General features: G+C 35.2%; 5 protein-coding genes across 12 annotated transcripts; 4 read left to right on the top strand and 1 right to left on the bottom strand.

The window, feature by feature from the left end:
• The first annotated feature begins 701 nt into the window (after positions 1 to 701).
• Positions 702 to 2248, top strand: LOC129567652 (testicular acid phosphatase homolog). Its single transcript, XM_055444761.1, has 3 exons — positions 702 to 951; positions 1031 to 1729; positions 1811 to 2248. The coding sequence occupies exons 1-3, from the start codon at positions 727 to 729 to the stop codon at positions 2027 to 2029; spliced, it is 1143 nt and encodes a 380-aa protein (XP_055300736.1). The 5' UTR covers positions 702 to 726; the 3' UTR covers positions 2030 to 2248.
• A 66-nt stretch (positions 2249 to 2314) lies between these two features.
• Positions 2315 to 4588, top strand: LOC129567839 (prostatic acid phosphatase-like). Its single transcript, XM_055445195.1, has 7 exons — positions 2315 to 2756; positions 2853 to 2943; positions 3031 to 3062; positions 3096 to 3577; positions 3639 to 3891; positions 3959 to 4220; positions 4284 to 4588. The coding sequence occupies exons 1-7, from the start codon at positions 2640 to 2642 to the stop codon at positions 4370 to 4372; spliced, it is 1326 nt and encodes a 441-aa protein (XP_055301170.1). The 5' UTR covers positions 2315 to 2639; the 3' UTR covers positions 4373 to 4588.
• A 1050-nt stretch (positions 4589 to 5638) lies between these two features.
• LOC129567618 (prostatic acid phosphatase-like) lies at positions 5639 to 7176 on the top strand. Its single transcript, XM_055444716.1, has 3 exons — positions 5639 to 5865; positions 5926 to 6723; positions 6824 to 7176. Exons 1-3 carry the CDS (start codon positions 5725 to 5727, stop codon positions 7046 to 7048), a joined length of 1164 nt encoding a protein of 387 aa, XP_055300691.1. The 5' UTR covers positions 5639 to 5724; the 3' UTR covers positions 7049 to 7176.
• Positions 7152 to 13478, bottom strand: LOC129567617 (nose resistant to fluoxetine protein 6-like). Of its 8 annotated transcripts, none has more exons than XM_055444711.1 (12): positions 13336 to 13477; positions 11368 to 11618; positions 11006 to 11313; positions 9711 to 10434; positions 9489 to 9645; positions 9220 to 9399; positions 9029 to 9102; positions 8645 to 8951; positions 8362 to 8572; positions 8021 to 8296; positions 7646 to 7951; positions 7152 to 7578 (listed from the first exon to the last, which is right to left on the bottom strand). In XM_055444711.1, the coding sequence occupies exons 4-12, from the start codon at positions 10030 to 10032 to the stop codon at positions 7459 to 7461; spliced, it is 1953 nt and encodes a 650-aa protein (XP_055300686.1). In that variant the 5' UTR covers positions 10033 to 10434; positions 11006 to 11313; positions 11368 to 11618; positions 13336 to 13477; the 3' UTR covers positions 7152 to 7458. The 8 variants fall into 8 exon arrangements, with proteins under 8 accessions (XP_055300686.1, XP_055300687.1, XP_055300688.1 ...); XM_055444712.1 differs by having other exon boundaries at positions 9711 to 10164; positions 10288 to 10434; positions 11006 to 11618; XM_055444713.1 differs by having other exon boundaries at positions 9711 to 10164; positions 11006 to 11618.
• On the top strand, positions 13457 to 15289 carry LOC129567619 (prostatic acid phosphatase-like). The gene is made up of 6 exons (XM_055444717.1): positions 13457 to 13686; positions 13756 to 13822; positions 13901 to 14008; positions 14087 to 14192; positions 14262 to 14493; positions 14588 to 15289. Exons 1-6 carry the CDS (start codon positions 13577 to 13579, stop codon positions 15120 to 15122), a joined length of 1158 nt encoding a protein of 385 aa, XP_055300692.1. The 5' UTR covers positions 13457 to 13576; the 3' UTR covers positions 15123 to 15289.
• Positions 15290 to 18605: the final 3316 nt, after the last annotated feature.

Consider the following 18605-nt stretch of genomic DNA (forward strand, 5'->3'; position numbering starts at 1 on the left):
AGAGTGCAGGTGTTTCCGAAATATGTTAATGAGTCCACCAAAAATGGCCAATTTGTATGAAAAATACCTAGTGGTTCCAAACTTTTGCACGGTAGTGTATATAATCTATATTTGTTTTATCGTTTTCTTTTACATTTTACATTGCATAACTAAACTGAAATAAAAAAAACAACATCAAAATAACACTTTCAAATTTAATCGCGAGATCTTATCTCGCCATCTATCTACAAATTCCTGATCCGATACAAAAAAGAACAATAATCATTTGATTCTTGCTAATAATAAAAATTAGACTGCATATAAAACCGAATATGATTTATTTTTATACATTCTTAAAGCGATTATGCTACGATTACGAGCAATTCGGACGTGTTTCCGCTTTTTTCAATCCACAATTGTCTCCGAAATGATGACAAATTTCGAAAAGTAAATTTAGGCTGATAAACGGAACAGTCCACTTGTCGATTAATTACCAACAACTAAACAACTAACGACAGTCTGTTTCGACCGGCTGAAGTATGTTGTTTTGTGATAACTTGTGGAGTGCAAATGTCACATGCAACTGATAAGACATCTCGAAAAAAAAAACTCATCGAAAACTGTTCAGTCACACTCGCTATTCAAATAAATAAGTGAGTTTGCCAAAAAAAATTCAATAAATATCAAACTTGCTTGCTGTGCAAACAACGTTTCGTTTGAAGTTTAAAATAAAATTTTACGAAAAAAATGGGTTTTCGATTGCTAGTTTTAGGTTTTTTCTTATTAACAGTTTCGTTAAATGTATGTACATGTGCGTCGTCGACAATAATTTCAGCAGATACTAACGATACATTGATATTCGCAAGTGTGATCTATCGCCATGGTGATCGGAACATTAATCGAATGTATCCAAACGATCCGTACAAAGACGAAATACACTGGCCTGATGGTGGGATTGGACAATTGACAAAAGTATATTTATATAAAGCATCATTTTCAGCTCGTTTCCGTGTTTATAACGTCATTTGATTAAATTTATTGTATTTTGAAGGAAGGAAAGAGGCAACAATATCGGCTTGGGCAGTATTTTCGATATAAATACGGGAAACTACTTGGCGATAAGTACTCAGCAAACAAAGTATACATTCAATCGACTGATACCGACCGAACAATCATGTCCGCTTTAGCAAACTTGGCTGCGGTCTTTCCACCCACCGCAGAGGAAGTATGGAATGAAGATATAAAAAATTGGCAACCCATCCCAGTTCATACAGTACCCAAAAGTCTAGACAATGTTTTATCGGCTTCAAAAAACTGTCCGAAGTACAAAGTTGCATATGAGCAGTATCTCAAAGATTCACCGGAAGTGCAAAGAATTGAGAGCGAATACGCGGATCTCTTCTCGCATTGGACAGAAATGTGCGGCGCAAATATCACAACAATCACCGATGTTTATTGGTTGTATAACACCCTTCAAATCGAACAAGATCACAACAAAACATTGGCGCATTGGGCGGAAGAAGCCATCAAACCAAATGGCACAATGGAATATATTGCGACATTCGATTTCAAAACATACACGGACACACCATTATTGGCACGACTCAAATCTGGTTTCTTACTCAACGAAATTCTCGAACATTTTGCACAAAAAATGAACTCAACGCTACAGCCAAGCCGAAATATATGGTTGTACTCCGCACACGACATTACAATTACAAATATGTTGAACAGTTTGTCATTATATGAGGTATTTTTTGATAGTGTAAAAAATGTAGCATTTTTAAAGGCCTTGAATAATTCATTTATTCCCTCATTTATTGCTTTCCAGTTGCACATTCCACCGTATGCGTCAAGTTTACACTTTGAATTGTACAAATCCAGCGACGATGAACATTACATTCAGATCTTTTATCGCAAATCGGACGAAGACGAGCTCTCGCCTATGAATATACCCAATTGTGGAGAAAAGTGCACATTAGATCGATTCTATGCAATATATAACGATATCATTCCAGGCGATTTCGATGTGGAATGTAGCTTATCTTAGTTAAAAGCCACGGAAACGTTACGATTAATCAAATCTTATCTCAACGTGTGACCAAACCGATTAGTTTTATCATCCCATATGCAACGTTCGATTTGGATGGATTAAAAGCTGTTATGTAAACCATACGTCATCATAATCAAATCTCAAGACACTTGTAATCTTTTTCCTACGCAATACATTACCATCATATAAATGCGAATAAAAATAAATCAAGTAGCCAAGACGGAATTGTTGTTCAAATTTATAGTTGACTTTTATTTGCGTTTTTAATCATCTTTTCATCAACGCTGTCGACCTGCTCTGAAAAGTAAACGATCGTCATCTCAGACATGTAAAAAAGACTTAACTTACACATGTAGGAGCGCACGACAGTTGACACATTTATTGTATCTTTGTTTGTAATTGTAGATAAAAACGCAGTTTTATTGCAATACTGCTTCGTTTTATTTGCATGTGAAAGTCTTAGAGTGAACTTCGGCAATGAAAATGTTTTAAATTGTTCGTTATCTAAAAGAGTGTATTAGCAGCCAGTTTGTGTGTGACAATTCAGTGAAGGTGACACTTTTTTTCGTAGTAGCTCTTGGACAATTCAAATTCAATATTGAACATTATGCGCCAGGTGTATATGGTTTTGGTTTTATTGTTTATTCACGGCACGTTTTCGAGTAGTAGTCAAATCAGTGAAGGCGAAGCAGTTGAAAATGATCAATTATTGTTTGCACACGTTGTAAGTCAAATTGACTGACCACATCATCGTTGATTTTTGAAATGTTGTGAAAATCAATGAAAATTTAATTTTAACATTGTTGCAAATCATTTTAAGATTTTTCGACATGGTGATAGATCGCCTCTTAAACCATACCCAAATGACCCATACAAAGGTGTTGAATTTTTTCCCGGCGGATTTGGTCAAGGTACATAAAATTATTCCAATGAAACATTTTGGCCTAATGGATACGGTGTAATTCCTCGATATTATTTCTACCTTTTTCTTATTGCAGTTACTAAAGTGAGTTTTATATGCGAAGACACATTTTTTCCGCATGAAATCTGAAATTTCGTTACAATATCTACATTTTCAATTGCATTACAAAAGAGAGGATTGCAACGGCATTTGGAATTAGGCAAATATTTGCGAAAGAGATACTATGAGCTTCTGGGTGACGGCAAATATGCACCAGATAAAGTGTACGTTCGATCGTCGGATTACGATAGAACAATTATGAGCGCTGCAGCTAACTTACTGGGCTTCTTCCCGACTGAAAGTGATCAAATATGGACGGAAGAGCTTCCGTCAATTGGTCGCCCAATACCCATTCACACAGTTCCCATAAAATTCGATCATATTGTGGCGTTGGAAAGACCGTGCGCACTATACGACAAAGCATTTGAAGATAGACTCAATTCAAATGAATTCAAAGAGGCTAAACGAAAGGTAGATCGATATTTCAAAATTATGATGGAACATTCCGGGTATAAAAATGCTACGATTGGTGACGCGTACTCGGTTTGGGATACGCTCAAAGTGCATCGGTCGGAAAATTTAAGGTGAGTTTTAGGTTGATATCTTGTTGAAATCGTATTTTCATTGAAATAAATGATTTTGTAGACTACCATCATGGGTGGGCGATATGTTGGAGCCTGGGAGTGACATGGATAATTTCTTTGTGGATGGTTTTAAGATGCTTTCAAATACAACTGAAATGAAGAAATTGAAAAGTGGGTTTTTGATCAAGGAAATGTTGGAGCGTTTCATACAGAAAACTCAGTCAAAACTAAAGCCAGACCGCTTTACCATTCAAATTTACTCAGCTCACGATATTACCATATCGAATTTTCTAAACAGCCTTGGTCTTTTTGATGTAATTGGTTATCATTTTTTAGCAAACTTCTGGGGGATTTTTTAGTAATCAGTTTCAATGTTTACAGTCTCATGTTCCACCGTACGCTTCGTGTTTGCTGTTCGAACTGTATAAATCCAGAGATAACTTTTACGTAAAACTCTTCTACAAAAACACAACAGCAGATAACCTACCTCCGTTAAACATACCTGGATGCGGCACAAAATGTCCAATCAATATGTTTTATCAGCTGTTTGACCATATCATACCTAAACAAGATTTTGAAAGCGAATGCAATTTATCGCTACCATCAATGCCTGTCAAAGAATCCGACGTCATGACATGGAAAGGTAGGTCGAAATTGTTTTACTGTCAAGCTAGATGAAGTAAGTGAATTGGTTTTCTCTTTCTAGAACTAATTGGGCCGATCATTTGTACATTTGTCGTATTTTTTTCGACGATATACGGTTGGCAATCAGATAGATTTTACGAAACCACATAAAACGTGTCAGAAAATCATTACATAAGGCTGAAACTAGAATGGAGTCATCCCGAATTTCTACATTGTAAAAAAAAAATATTTTCCCTTGAAACACTTTTTTTTTCATGATAATGTGCATTTGAAGCTCGAATAAAGCTAGCTAAAAATTATAGGGAAAATAACTTTAAAATCTGTTGATAAATAAATTTATATTTATGTGATTGGAATAAAAATGTCATCCACAAAGCAATAATGATGTGTTTTTACTGCAAAGACACGAAAAAAGTAAAATTATTCAAACTTTTTATCAGTATCCTTGCTTATTCGTCAATTTGGGTTTTTTCATTTCTATAGAGAAGTCAAGAAAAACTCTTCAAAGTCATGAATAAATAACTTAATTTTACAATTTCTTTTATCTTAAGCCTAGATACGAATATTTCAGTGACCCTGGGATGTGCGAAATCATGATTTCGTGAAAAAAAAATTTAAGCTTCTAATTATTCCTTGCTATATAAAGTGACTTTGATTGAAGTATGTTGAAATAGCAAGTGTCACTCGCCTAAAGTTGTGCAATTAAAATCTTCGTTTCGAATTGTTTATCTTTTTAGCGCGTGAACTAAGTGTATGAAATAATATCATCCAAAAGTGTGTATGTAAATAGCTTTGAAAATTCAATTCAAGAATTCAAGTAATAATATCGTCTCGTTCAAATAAAATGCTAGGGGGAGAACTCTCTTTTTTAACTGATAAATTAATTGATTTCTATCATTAATATCTTATAAAATCCACGGACTTTCAAATATTTGGCAAAATCGTAATCATTCAGTCATATCCATCATACAGGATATTTCAGATTTTACTGACTATTTTTAGTTTTTGAGACTATATTGAGTCACACAAATGAACGCATCGATAGTGCCCGCTCAATATATGTACGATGACTGTTTTGAATGTCCCTCGCCTAGATGGCTTCGTGTCGTTTTCCTTCGTCTATCAAGCGATCTTGTTGAAATTTACAACAGAATATGGTCAGTTTGAAAAAGCTATCAAAATAGATGTCAAAAGCCACTTCATTCGATACATATACTTGAAGTATCTGCCAAAATTATAAATGTGTGTTCATTTCTGTTTGAATGTAGAAGAAAATACATGAAATTTATTAATATCTCCAATTTGTATATGATCGTTCTCCCCCTAGGTAAAATGTATGCTCACATTTAGATACGGTTCTGCTATTCATATAAATACTTGTGAGTTTTGAAATCTCATCAAACTGTGTGTGAAACGGAAGTGAAGTGCACACAAACCGAGAAGTAAGAACGCAAAATTCACAGTATTGTTGGTTGTGTTTCGCGTGTGTAATTAAAACCGAAATGACAGTTTTAAATAAGTTGATTTTGGTTTTCTTATTGACAACATACATTCAGTCAACATTGTGTGATTTATCTTCCAAAACTTCAAATAAACCATCCAACGAGTCTTCTGAAGATGACGAATTAGTATTTGCTCAAATTGTATGTGAAATGAAAATATTTGTTGAAAGACGATAACTTTAATTTATAGTTTCATGCTAGATTTACAGACACGGAAACCGTTCCATTTTATACACATATCCCAATGACCCCTATAAAAATGAAAGTTTTTGGCCCGGTGGATACGGAATTATTACAAATGCCGGTAAGCGAAGACAATTTGAATTGGGGAAATATTTGCGCAGAAGATACGAACGGCTCATTGGTACTGAGTATACACCGAAAAATGTGTACATTCGAAGCTCTGATGTGGACAGAACGTTGATCAGCGCTCTATCGAACGCTGCCGGCATGTTCCCACCATCCGGCGAACAGATATGGAGAACTAATTTTCTATGGCAGCCAGTTCCTATACATACGATACCCTTAAAAGATGATTATTTGGTATATCAGGCGATCCCATGTCCGAAATTTGATGAATTGCGCGACCAATACATCACAGAATCACCCGAAGTGAAGGGACTGATGAGAAAACACCGTTCATTACTTGCAGAGCTAGAGAAACATTCGGGAATGAAAATACGAACGATACTAGATGCAGCCATCTTCAACGATCCGTTTGAAGTCGAACTAAACAGGGAATTGACATTACCAGACTGGGCCAACAAAATATTGAATACATCTAAAGAGACTTTGGAATATTTTGCAGCGGTTTATTTTCAAAGTGCTACTCGTACCACCGATGCGAAGAAAGCAATAGCCGGATTTTTAATACGCGAGATTTTCGATCGTTTCAAGAATAAAACACTTGCACTTCTGAACCCAGATAGTAAAATCCACATTTATTCAGCCCACGACAATACTATCACAAATACTTTGAACGCCCTCGACTTGTATGACGTAAGGCTTATGTTATTATAATCTGTTGACTGACTGTGTTCAGAATTTTTTACCTTGGAACAAATATATACGGTTGTTAAATCACTCATTTACATTTTAGATGCGAATTCCACCTTTGGCCGCTAGCGTGCATTTTGAGATGTATCGACGAGGAACGGAATATTACATACAGATTTTCTACAGGAAATTTGAATTTGAAGATGTTGCGCCAATAAATATTCCGAATTGCGGCACAAAGTGTCCGTTAGAAGATTTATACAGGCTGTACGCAGACATTTTGCCAACTGATTCGGAGAGTTATGAGTCATTGTGTAACATACCATGATTTTACGACGACAATCATATATATTTACATATATACATCACCGAAATTTATTCACCTCGAAGTTCACATTGTTTTTTCTACAATAGCAATAAAGCAATTCAGATTTCGAAATGTGTGTAAATTTATGCGTTTATTTGTTATTATAAAATGTTGAGTTTTTCAATACTATGTACTAAATCAAAGTTTAGTCAATCAACATGGACGATAAGCTGAATAATCACGATATATTTTTGTTCAAGGATCTTGTGAGAGTTTTGCGCAAAAGTATAAAGTTCATAATGCCATTATAGTAATAATAAGCAAAAAAAATTCAAGTTTCAACCTTTTCTATGGTTGCTAAATTATCTACATAGGTGAAGTTATTCTACAATATTATCCAACATCATATATATACCTTATGATGCAAACGATTACTTTTTCTTTTTGGTTAAATAAATGTGACTTAAATTTGTTATCGGCATCTCAATTGTCAATGCTAGTATTACGGCAACGGCACAAGAAATGGCCAAAACTAAGAAAAGTTCTTGTACCTGAAAATATGTGAAAATTTAATTTTCAATTCAATTGAAATTGAAACTGAGAGTTCAATTCATTTACCTGAGTGAAAACTGAGAAATACCAGACTACTTTACGATCAGCAAACATAACACTCATTACTGTTTGATGAATCAAGAATATGTTAAAGCTCAACCGTGATATTGGTTGCCAACTTGGTTGCGATAGAAACCAATTAATGATGCCTCCTTGGTCATTTAGGCATGCGAATATGATATAGCAAAGCGATAGTGACCACCAAACTCTTCCTTTCCATAGGAAATCGGCTGATCTGTCAACAACTGCGGACGTATATAAAAGCATCGTCAATACACCCGCGGATAAAGTCAATAGAAATATATTCAAATACTGAAACGATACCAATTGTGTAGTTATTGTAATGACGCTATTTCTATCGCTATTTTTTTTTTTAATTACCTTTGGTATTCGAATATGTTTTCTTGAACGCATTTCGAATAGTATGTAAGCAAAAATGACTCCAATCAACCATGTAGAAATGCGAGCTCGTACTGAATAATAGTTTTCCAAACCAAAACGTTCGCTATTCAATGCCAAAATGAAAAAATCAATCAAAATAATCGCAAATGAAAAACCCATGAATCTTTTTGGACAACGTTGCATAAGCATCACCATAAATGGTGTTATGAGATATAACTGCATATCTGTGGCCAGGTACCAAGATCCATGAACGCACTGAAATGGTTTAACATTAGTTGTAATGTGTGTGGATTGTGACACAATATTCCACGGAAATTTACCTCAATCAGATAATAATTACTGTAATACAATAATGTGTCCCATGGTGAATATTCACACGTTCTTCTTAATCCATCCATAATATTATTATATTCTGGGCCGTTTGCGCAGAATTGTAGTAAATACCTGTTGAAAAGTGCGATAACTGTCAACACTGGAGATAAGCGTAGAACACGTTGTAAGTATAGAAGAGGAATGTTGAGTCGACCATTTCTATAAACAAAGACGACAATTTTGGATTATTTTATATTGAAAAAGAAAAGAATCTCAAAATCATTTACTAACGTCGAGAGTACTTGAAACATTTTATTGGCCGCAAGCATAGCACTCAATACAAAAAATGTATCCACGCCAAAACGGCCAGCCAAAAAAAATTTTTCTAGTCGGTCACCAACAGTTACATGGTTGTTTCGGTTGGCCATTACCTTCGATGAGAAAGAATTAAAATGAACTGCTACTATCCACAATGCAGCAATCGCACGTATTCCATCTAAACATGACATGATGCTGGGTGACTGATCTGATTTGCATGCAAATAGATTTCGCCCGTTTGAATACGCTGAAAATGCCAGCAACAATGGGTTTTTGACTTCTAGAAAAACCACGACAATATTATTAATTCTAAAATTTGATTGATTTTTTATTGCAATGTTCGCACCATGCACCTACCTTTGCGTATAGTGAATATAATGTCATAAGTTGAACTCAAAATTATTAAACCAAATACCATAGTTAGAAATGCCCTTTTAAAAAAAATTCTTACGTTAGTTCGGTAAGTTGAAATCGTGAAGTGAAAATATGAAACGAAGAAAAAAAAATCTCTTGCACAATGCACAGCTCAGGCGAAAACAACAACTTACATAAAAATTTGGTAGCTTAAAAAAATAGTTGTGTTGTCATTTTTAAAGCGACAATCGTGTGCTCCAATATATATTTGAATCGATTTGTTTGAAACCAAGTAATCATCTAATATGTTCGCAATAAGTGATGGTGCACACGAATTCGGAATACAAATACCCACTGTTGACCGTTCAGATATGCTAGTAACGACGAACGAAAAAATTATAATATATTCTATGCAGTAATTTAAACAAAATATTAATCTTTTTTTATAATGAAAGAAACTCACATTTTTCTCACTTCGGACCTGCTAGCATCAATACGGCCCAGGCAGTATTGAGTTTCAATGTTTATTGACTTATTCATTTCTAAATCGTGGCATCGGTCAAAATTTCCATAATTTTTATCGATTCCAACCGGCGACAGCTTGCCCCATGTAGCCAACACTACATAACAATAAATGTTCACCAATAAATCAACAAGAAAAATAAGATTACGAAAAATTACTCACTTTCCGTAGCCCAATTGCTGTTTTTATCACGAAACGCTTTTTGAATTTGTATCAAATCTCTTATGCATTGTTCCGTGTCGTATGATCGTTTGACTTTGGTTCTGTCAGTGGTGAACACTTGGTTGTCGTTGATGGAATATGTTGATGAATCCAAAAATTCATCCAAATGTTTGTTTTGGATCAAACCAATTTGAATGGTATGAAGTTTTTGATATTGGGACCAATCATGCTCTTGTTCTTGTTCTTGTTCAGTTTCACATACAACCCGCCATTTACAAATTACAAACAACGTAACCCAAAACACCAATTTAACTCTAACCATTTAAAATGCAATAATTTACTCCGAATTTTTTACATATGTTTATTCTGTCAGAATTCTAAGACGGTACTGAATCATATTAATGCATCTTGCCAGAAATACAACTGGACAGACTCCGACTTGTGTGCTCAACATCTGGAACAAATAAAAAAATATTAAAGTAAACACTTTCTGAATATGATAGGCTTGAACAGTTGAATTAATATAGCCAACTTGTTTTTGCAACAAAAAAATTATGATTAACGCCCTTAATACAACCCGATAGAAAAAACGCCGAAAACGATCGAACAATTGATTTGATAAGATCAAATGTAACACTTTCAGTAAAAGGAATAAAAGGAATTGAGTCAATGAAGATGAGTATCATTCAGCATCCAGTTTTGAACCCGCTTGTGGCGGCATTGTCTGAAAACATATCAATATAGCATTGAATCATTAATTACTACTAACTCAAACAGTTTTTTTTCCACATATGCTTAAAAACACAAACAAAGTAACAGACTTCCAGCAGCGATTTTTTATAATGAGAAAATATCGAAAAGTCTAAGGGACACAACAGACTTATTTGCTGAGTATTTTTATAGTGTCTACACGAATACGTATTATATGTAGATCAGTTACATTAACCCTTTACCACGTGTTGGTTCTAAAAGTAACCAGATAGGGAAAAAACTAAATATTTTTGAACGCTTGTTCAGAAACAAATGTAGGAGATTGAACCAGCTTTCATTTGATACCTAACTCATTACAATTTGTCAGCTACCTACATAAAAAGTTTTTCGAGTTTATATCAAAATCAATCAAAAACAAAAGATTGCGCATTTTAAGGGTTAACGAATGACTATTTCGATATTAGTATTGGAAACACTAACGAAATAATAAATAAGATGGATGAAAAGAAACAGTCCAAATGCAATCCAGCCTTTTTATCCGAAAAAAAACGATCGAAAGTCTCTTAGTCTAAGTTTCATATCACCTATTAGTTGACAATATTAATGTAGAAAATGACCGTCCAATTAGTATTCTATCATCCGTTGCAAGAATATTCGATGAACTCATGTTTGATATATTCATCAAAAAGCATCTCATCTGCTTGTACCGAATCAGCATGGTTTTACAACAGTCGCTGTCACACGAAACAGTATGTACTGGTTTCTGCATTATGGCGGCGCCAAATCTCATAGAAATTCACCAGATGTTACCAAATGCCTTTGTCTCTTTCCTTTTAATTCTATGAGATTTGAGGTGGCAGCTATGCCGGACAGCTACTTATCACAGTTGAATCTAGATTTAGTTTGTGATTTTTCATTTGATTTTTTCCCATTATTGTTAACGCACTTTAATTGCAAAAACTCATCATTGTATTTCCCCTGGTTCTCCAGAATGAGGCCGGTTTTTCCATGGTTTTCCGGACCCAATTCTGGTATGAAAGTCTCACTTTTATATTATCCCTCCCTACTATATTCTCTTTGCAAAAGACGCATCGTGAGCGGAATTTATGCCGTATTGGGTCTCTGACCAGCATGTTCTCAGCTTGCTGTGAACACATATTGGCATAAGTGTGGGCTTCGTAATAAATAAATAAATATCTGCGAATAAATGAACAAATTTAGATTTTTTTCAGATACATTTTTTATAAGATGTCAATCAAGGCTGTTAAATACTATTTTTCTTTACTAATGAATGAATAAAGAAATGAAGAAGTTGACAGAATATGAAAAACTCAATGCAAATGTGCATAAATTCTAAAGCAGTTTGTTCGAATGAACGATTATTATGGGACGAAAATGAGCTAATGACAGCTTGCGTTGAAAAAACGTTCAACCGGTAATAATGATAAACTAAATTTGCACACTTAATTGCATGCAATTTGTAACAATAATTCGCATCAAAATTCCTCTTTTGTGCTCACGCATGCAATTTAAGATATGACGTTGATTAAAAACAATATGTTAGGTATTTGTCTCTTTATTAGTAACTTGAACACCGGATAAGGCTGCCACTGTATAATTTATCCAGTTAAACAGGAAAATTGCTTAAAAGCGCTACTGTGAAATGGGTGTTCAATAATTAATCAAACTCTAATTTCATATCGATAAAATAATATCAGTTTTTGAAAGAAGGTGGAAATTATAAAGTATAGTTTGTAGTTAAACGCTATATTTAAGCACAATTGAATCTTTTAATTGTTAATAATTAACATTTAATTCAACGAATTAACGTCTAAGTTGCCTAGTTTAGCAATTTAGCATCTTGAGTAGTTCATTATATGTTTTACAATTTGTTGTTTATTCTAGTAATGTAGATCACATACAGTTGTTGACACATTGCTGATTGATTGATCAGTCATATGTTTACGCGTAAGTATTGAACGTTTAACTACGTAAATTCATTTTCAATGAATACATTTTGCAAAAATAGAGCAATTTGTTTTGAACTGGTTCACAATTTAAAGCGCGGAAAAGTACACGCATTCTGATAAATCCAATTTCATTTTTAGCACTACATGGAATGTAGGCTACGGTAGTTGTTTTTTTTCCCCAAGAAAATTTTAAGAGTCTTTAGGTCATTTTTTTGGACCGTAAATTGATTCATTTTAATATCCATATTTTTTATTTGAAATGAAGCAATTACGCCCAAATGCAAAAATGAAATAAAATCATGTTCTTGTAATTCACTTTTGAGATAACTCAAAAAAAACAATTCTACACTTTTTTCGTTACCAATGTGAAATAATGTACGATGATCAATGATCATTCACATTGAATGTTCATAAAACACATAAGTGAAGAATACAAAATCATCATTTAAATTTATTTAATTATTTTTGACAATATTAAAATGATTTGCATACTACGATTAAAACTACATTCCATGTAGTGCTTACGATAATAATTTGACGAGAAACATCAAATTAATTAAACCCCTTAAATTTACAAGCTTCAATAACGACGATCTGCGGTCTTGTTTTTTTAATGTTCATGACACAATTATATTATGATCATAATGTGGCATCATATCTTTGACTCGTGCTTCAATTGCATGAAATTGCTATTGCATTCTCTGGCGTTTGAGATAGTTCGTCCAAATACTTTTCGAATGAATACTCGAGATAATTTTTTTTTATCCAATTACTTCCATAAAGCATGTGTCAAATGTATGATGAAATATAATAATCCATTAGGTGTATTCGAAATAAAAAGTTCACATTCATTCCACTTTTTCCCCCCAAACAACAAGATCAAGGAATCAGGAATAGTTATATAATAACAAAAAATACTGCTTAATCTTAGGTGTATGATGTACTTGCAAAATTTGTGTTAGATTACGGGCACAAACTCGTTTTATACGTTAATCACATGAATTTGAAGTGATTTCGCGCGAAAAAAAAACAATGAAAACACATATAAATGCTGCTAGTTCCGTGTAATGCGACAGTCTGAAAAATAGTGGTGGACGCGTTGTGGGTTAATATAGGAACAAAAGATATCGTCTAGACGACCATCTGGGAGCGGTGAATAAAAGTGTGTCTGCATTTTTATTTAACATGTCTGTTTTGACGATAATAGCTTTATTGACATTTTTCCAATCCATTCGGTCCCAAGAATTGATTTTTGCAAACACAGTGTGTCGTCATGGCGATCGCACCATATATCGGCAAGAAAATCATTTATTTTTCTGATCTATTGCATCATTTTATGATTCATTTATTGTGAAATATTTTAGGCCATACAAAACCGATCCATGGGGAGATGTAAATTTTTGGCCGGGTGGTTATGGACAATTGACAAACGTATGTGTTTGGATGCTGTTTTAAACAACCTGATATCTGCCTGAGCAAATAAAAAATATTATCCATATTGTGTCGTAGGTTGGAAAGCGTGATTGTTTTGAATTGGGCAAATTCTTTCGGAAACGTTATCGCGGTTTGCTTGGAGATGGTTCTTATTCGGCAAACAAAATCTATGTCGAATCAACGGTTATTATAAAATTGTTTACATAATAAATGCCGGAGCATAATATCCAACGATTTTCTTTTCATTAACAATAATCATAGGATTCCGACCGAGCCATAGCCTCGGCTTTAACAACGATGGCCGCCCTATTTCCACCGAAGGAAGATGCAAAATTTATTGAGGATTTCGATTGGCAGCCAGTACCCGGTTTGAACTCAGATCATATACGAATTTAAAAGTCGAACAAACTTATTATTCATATATATCTTTTTATAGTGCATACGTCCCCAGCTGGAAGCGATTACCTTTTAGCTACACAACGTTCATGTGATCGCTTTGATCTTGAAATGCAACAATTTTTAAGTGAAAGCTACTACAAAGGCTTATTTAAACAACATTGGAAACTAATAAGCTATTTGGAACGAAATTCCGGATCAAAGATAAACACTCTGATGGATGTGATGATTTTGTACGATGCACTTTATGTTGAACAATTGAAGGAACTATGGTAAATATCGATGTTTTTTACCGTGCATTTTGCCGATTTCTTTTTCCCGAATGGTACAAAGTTTCAGAGAATGTCCATTTCAAATCTATTTTAGTCTCCCAAAATGGGCCGAAAAAGTGATGATAAGCGGTGGAGATTTTGAATATCTGGCACTCTCCGTGTATCCAATCCATACCAGTACGACCGAAACAAAGAAGATCAAAGGGGGATATTTACTGAAATCGATTTTCGATCGGCTTACAAATAAAACTAAATCAACCCTGTCACCAGATCGCTCTATTCATGCGTCTTTTGCTCACGATATGACGATAGTTAATGTTTTAAATAGCCTCGGATTATATGAGGTTCATCAACCGCCATACTCGTCGTGTCTTTTATTCGAGTTATATAAACAAAATGACAGTCATTTTGTACAGCTTTTCTACAAAAAATCGGCAGAACCAAATGGAATTCAGGAATTGGAATTTCCTAGTTGTGGCTCCAAATGTACACTCGAAGACTTATACGAAATATACGGAGACATACTGCCAACACAACCTTTTGACCAAGAATGTGCACTGCGTTATGGAGAAGTTCTCTCACCGAATGGAAATCCTGAAAGTTATGACATTCGAAAAGTGCAGTTTTAGTTTGTAATGGCATACACAGTTAATGACGCATACTTCTTCATGTGATCTACTGTCATTTAGATTTATCGCACCTTTCGTTTCCGTTCCACAAATTGTAATGTTACTTTAAGACGAATGCCTTTAGATATTCGCTTCGAAAAAAGTAGTAATATTTTTTTAAAAATAGAGTAATTGCATATTTTATTTCTTTCCAGCCATTTAACAAGTTTGAAACGTTTTTGCTCCAGACTTCTTTAATCGTTTACGTGTCATTTGGTTTTTGCCATTTACATGAGTTTTGATTTCATTTCGAAGTCATTATTGTGGTAATAAATAATGAAAGTTACTTTTTTTCGTGTACAAACAATCTCCAAAAAGAGATAAAAACTCGTAAAAATGACATGAATTGCATGTAAATTACCACAGCGTAATGGTTTATGGATCTGAAAGCAGTAGACAGAATGAAATATGTGTATTTCATTTGCAAAGATGTCTGCTTCATGGAAACTCGTTCTTCTAATGTTCGCTCAGTTCGTTTTTTGTCATGAAGAAGATGTTGGTGACATTGGGATTTTGGAGGTCGATGGCCAGCTGATTTTTGCAAAAACAGTTAGTAGCAAAATGTTTTAATTGTTTTAGAATCAATGACGTTTGACAGCTACGCTGACAGTTGTGTTTTTTTTTCGTCTCTCGTCTTTGTTTACATTATTTTATCGTTTTTAAATAGTTATCCACATTGTTTTGTCACAAATTTTATATCATTCTATTCGTAAAGACTTGCTGTATCGTAATTTTATAAAGTTCATCCGTGTCAACATCAATTTCGGCTATTTTTTTCTGTGATAATTTGTGCACATTTTTGGTTACGTCGCTCTCGTTGTTCACGTCGTTTTCCTGTGTTATTGTTGTTGTTTTTCATAACCATAAAATGGCCCAATGTGCGTTGTGTGTGAAACCGGAAGCCAATGACAAAAGCATTTCATGCTATGGCTTATGCGGCAAATATTTTCATTTCGCGTGCCTAAATAAAAACGATTCCACCACTGTTTTCAATAAAACTCTGACAAACTTTTTGGCGAAAATTACCGGTTTACAGTGGTATTGTGTCAGTTATCAGCCACACTCTCTTAGTGGCATTGTAAACAATTTCACTGAGTGTTCAAATTTTATTGCGGACCTCAAACACTCGCTAGTGCCTCTCATCGACAAAGTGTTGTGCGCTGACCTACCGCAAAAAAGTGCCAGTAACCAAAATAAACAAAATGAGCAAAATATCGGTGCTGTTGAAGTGGTTGAAATTGATCAAAATACGTTGCTTCGATTTATTGACAATGCCAATGCCACCGTGCACACTGAAAATGCTGTGATTGACGAAAAGTCAGCGGAACCGATGGACGAGGATGAACAAAATGTTGACTTGGACATTACAGTCGTCCCAAATGCCGAATCGGGTGTTGCTACATCGAGTGCATATGTGGAAACTCCACGTCCGAACCAAGATCTCGTTAAGCGTAAAATTCGTCGCCCAATCAACGAAACGGTGAAACGAACGTGCCTCAAATCATCCGACGATCCAGGTATGTCGCGCGTTGATAACGCTGTTGATGAAACTGTCTCAACACCATCAGTTCATCAAAATGCAATGAATTTACGCAATTTGGTTCACGCTCCGGCTCGCAAACCGATTATGAAAAATGTCAAACGCGTTCAAGCCAGCAATTTACACGCCAAAGCGGTACCGTTACCACAGGTCAGCAATTTACATAAGAAAATTGTTCCGTCAGTTCCACTGCCATCTAATCTGACGAAGAGCGTTCACATCTCACGCTTCTCTAACGACACCACCTGTAATGATATTTTGAATCATTTGCGCTCCATTGATTCCACATCAAATATTGTCAATGAGATTCGATGCAAAAGATTGACACGTGGTGACCGGCCCATTTCAAGCTACAAATTCATCTCGTTCAAACTGACTTTTCCACGTCAATACTTTGAACGTGTTATTAACCCGTCGATATGGCCGAGCTCAATTAAGGCCTGTGAATTCGTTGACAAACCAAAACCTCCCTCGTCCATCAGTGCACCACATGTCAATTCAAACCGGCAGTCAAAAAACGGGATGCACCCAAATGGCAACATAAACAGAGTCAGAAACCATCTTCAGCCAATGTTCGCCTATGTACAGGCACTGACGACACCGAATGATGAACGCCCGTAGAGCGTTTCGAAATGCGCATTCACTTAAAGTAAGTACAATTGTGTATCATTTGTGCTACAACAGCAAAAACAATTAGGTGATTTTCAACAAAGAACCGTGTCCCGTTTTGTATGGGGTTTGGGCCATTGGCGTCTAGCAATGAGACCGGTGCCAATGGATAGGGGGCAGCGAGTATAACAATAATATATGGGTGACACGGCCCCAAGTTGTGGGCGGGGGGTTTTATTGGGATACAAAGTTAGTACTGGATTTGGGGTAGTTTTCGCTAAACATGGATTTTTCATGAATAAAGAGTCATTTTAGAAGGAAACTATGTATGGACGAAGTATTTATGCTGATGTCAAGAATCGATTGTCACTTTGGTTGGGGCTGCCCTTCAAGTCTGGGGTGCGTGGGAGGTAAAAATTGAAAAAAAATCAAAAATACCCTAATTTGGGGTTGAAATTCAATTTGCCGCCCAAAACTAATCACATATTTGGATTGCTCGCGAAAAGTTGACTATATGTCTCATACAACAAAAGCCTGATCCGATCACTCCAAAGACTGTAAATCGCCCTTCAAAGATTGACCCTATATCATTCATGCTCCAATATTTGGCCTTGTCTTTGAAGGGCGATTTACAGTCTTTGGAGTGATCGGATCAGGTTTTTGTTGTATGAGACATATAGTCAACTTTTCGCGAGCAATCCAAATATGTGATTAGTTTTGGGCGGTAAATTGAACTTCAACCCAAATTGGGGTATTTTTGATTTTTTTTCAATTTTTAACTCCCACGCACCCCAGACTTGAAGGGCAGCCCCAACCAAAGTGACAATCGATTCTTGACATCAGCATAAATACTTCGTCCATACATAGTTTCCTTCTAAAATGACTCTTTATTCATGAAAAATCCATGTTTAGCGAAAACTACCCCAAATCCAGTACTAACTTTGTATCCCAATAAAACCCCCCGCCCACAACTTAGGGCCGTGTCACCCATATATTATTGTTATACTCGCTGCCCCCTATCCATTGGTACCGGTCTCATTGCTAGACGCCATATGGCCCAAAACGGGACACAGTTCTTTAGATTTTGTGTTACAAAATAATATTCTTATCTTTGAAGTCAATTTTGAACTATTTACCATTTAGCATCAAATGATCTAGTTACGTTTCAAATCATGGTCAATGTCAACTCAATGCACTCTGCAATCAACATGGATCTGCCTTAACCGACGTAAAACTTCTCATCAATTTATCTATCGGTATAAATTGAGCGACGAATTTTGCAGTTTCAAAGTCTT

Source organism: Sitodiplosis mosellana, unplaced genomic scaffold (assembly GCF_009176505.1).
Source record: "Sitodiplosis mosellana isolate CC-2019 unplaced genomic scaffold, AAFC_SMos_1.0 Smas_scaffold_12, whole genome shotgun sequence".
In the NCBI taxonomy this organism is placed as follows: Eukaryota; Metazoa; Arthropoda; class Insecta; order Diptera; family Cecidomyiidae; genus Sitodiplosis; species Sitodiplosis mosellana.

Bases quoted from the DNA above. Each gene is read 5' to 3' on its own strand.
- LOC129567839 (XM_055445195.1), top strand. From the start codon at position 2,640: ATGCGCCAGGTGTATATGGTTTTGGTTTTATTGTTTATTCACGGCACG. The intron at 3,892-3,958 runs GTAATTGGTTAT...CAATGTTTACAG, and splicing joins ACAGCCTTGGTCTTTTTGAT to TCTCATGTTCCACCGTACGC. The intron at 4,221-4,283 runs GTAGGTCGAAAT...TTCTCTTTCTAG, and splicing joins CGACGTCATGACATGGAAAG to AACTAATTGGGCCGATCATT.
- LOC129567617 (XM_055444707.1), bottom strand. From the start codon at position 10,032: ATGGTTAGAGTTAAATTGGTGTTTTGGGTTACGTTGTTTGTAATTTGT. The intron at 9,103-9,219 runs GTAAGTTGTTGT...TTTTTTTAAAAG, and splicing joins TTAAGCTACCAAATTTTTAT to GGCATTTCTAACTATGGTAT. The intron at 7,579-7,645 runs GTAAATGAATTG...ACATATTTTCAG, and splicing joins ATTTCTCAGTTTTCACTCAG to GTACAAGAACTTTTCTTAGT.
- LOC129567618 (XM_055444716.1), top strand. From the start codon at position 5,725: ATGACAGTTTTAAATAAGTTGATTTTGGTTTTCTTATTGACAACATAC. The intron at 5,866-5,925 runs GTATGTGAAATG...GTTTCATGCTAG, and splicing joins AATTAGTATTTGCTCAAATT to ATTTACAGACACGGAAACCG. The intron at 6,724-6,823 runs GTAAGGCTTATG...TTTACATTTTAG, and splicing joins ACGCCCTCGACTTGTATGAC to ATGCGAATTCCACCTTTGGC.
- LOC129567619 (XM_055444717.1), top strand. From the start codon at position 13,577: ATGTCTGTTTTGACGATAATAGCTTTATTGACATTTTTCCAATCCATT. The intron at 13,823-13,900 runs GTATGTGTTTGG...ATTGTGTCGTAG, and splicing joins GTTATGGACAATTGACAAAC to GTTGGAAAGCGTGATTGTTT. The intron at 14,193-14,261 runs GTTTGAACTCAG...ATCTTTTTATAG, and splicing joins CGATTGGCAGCCAGTACCCG to TGCATACGTCCCCAGCTGGA.
- LOC129567652 (XM_055444761.1), top strand. From the start codon at position 727: ATGGGTTTTCGATTGCTAGTTTTAGGTTTTTTCTTATTAACAGTTTCG. The intron at 952-1,030 runs GTATATTTATAT...TGTATTTTGAAG, and splicing joins GGATTGGACAATTGACAAAA to GAAGGAAAGAGGCAACAATA. The intron at 1,730-1,810 runs GTATTTTTTGAT...ATTGCTTTCCAG, and splicing joins ACAGTTTGTCATTATATGAG to TTGCACATTCCACCGTATGC.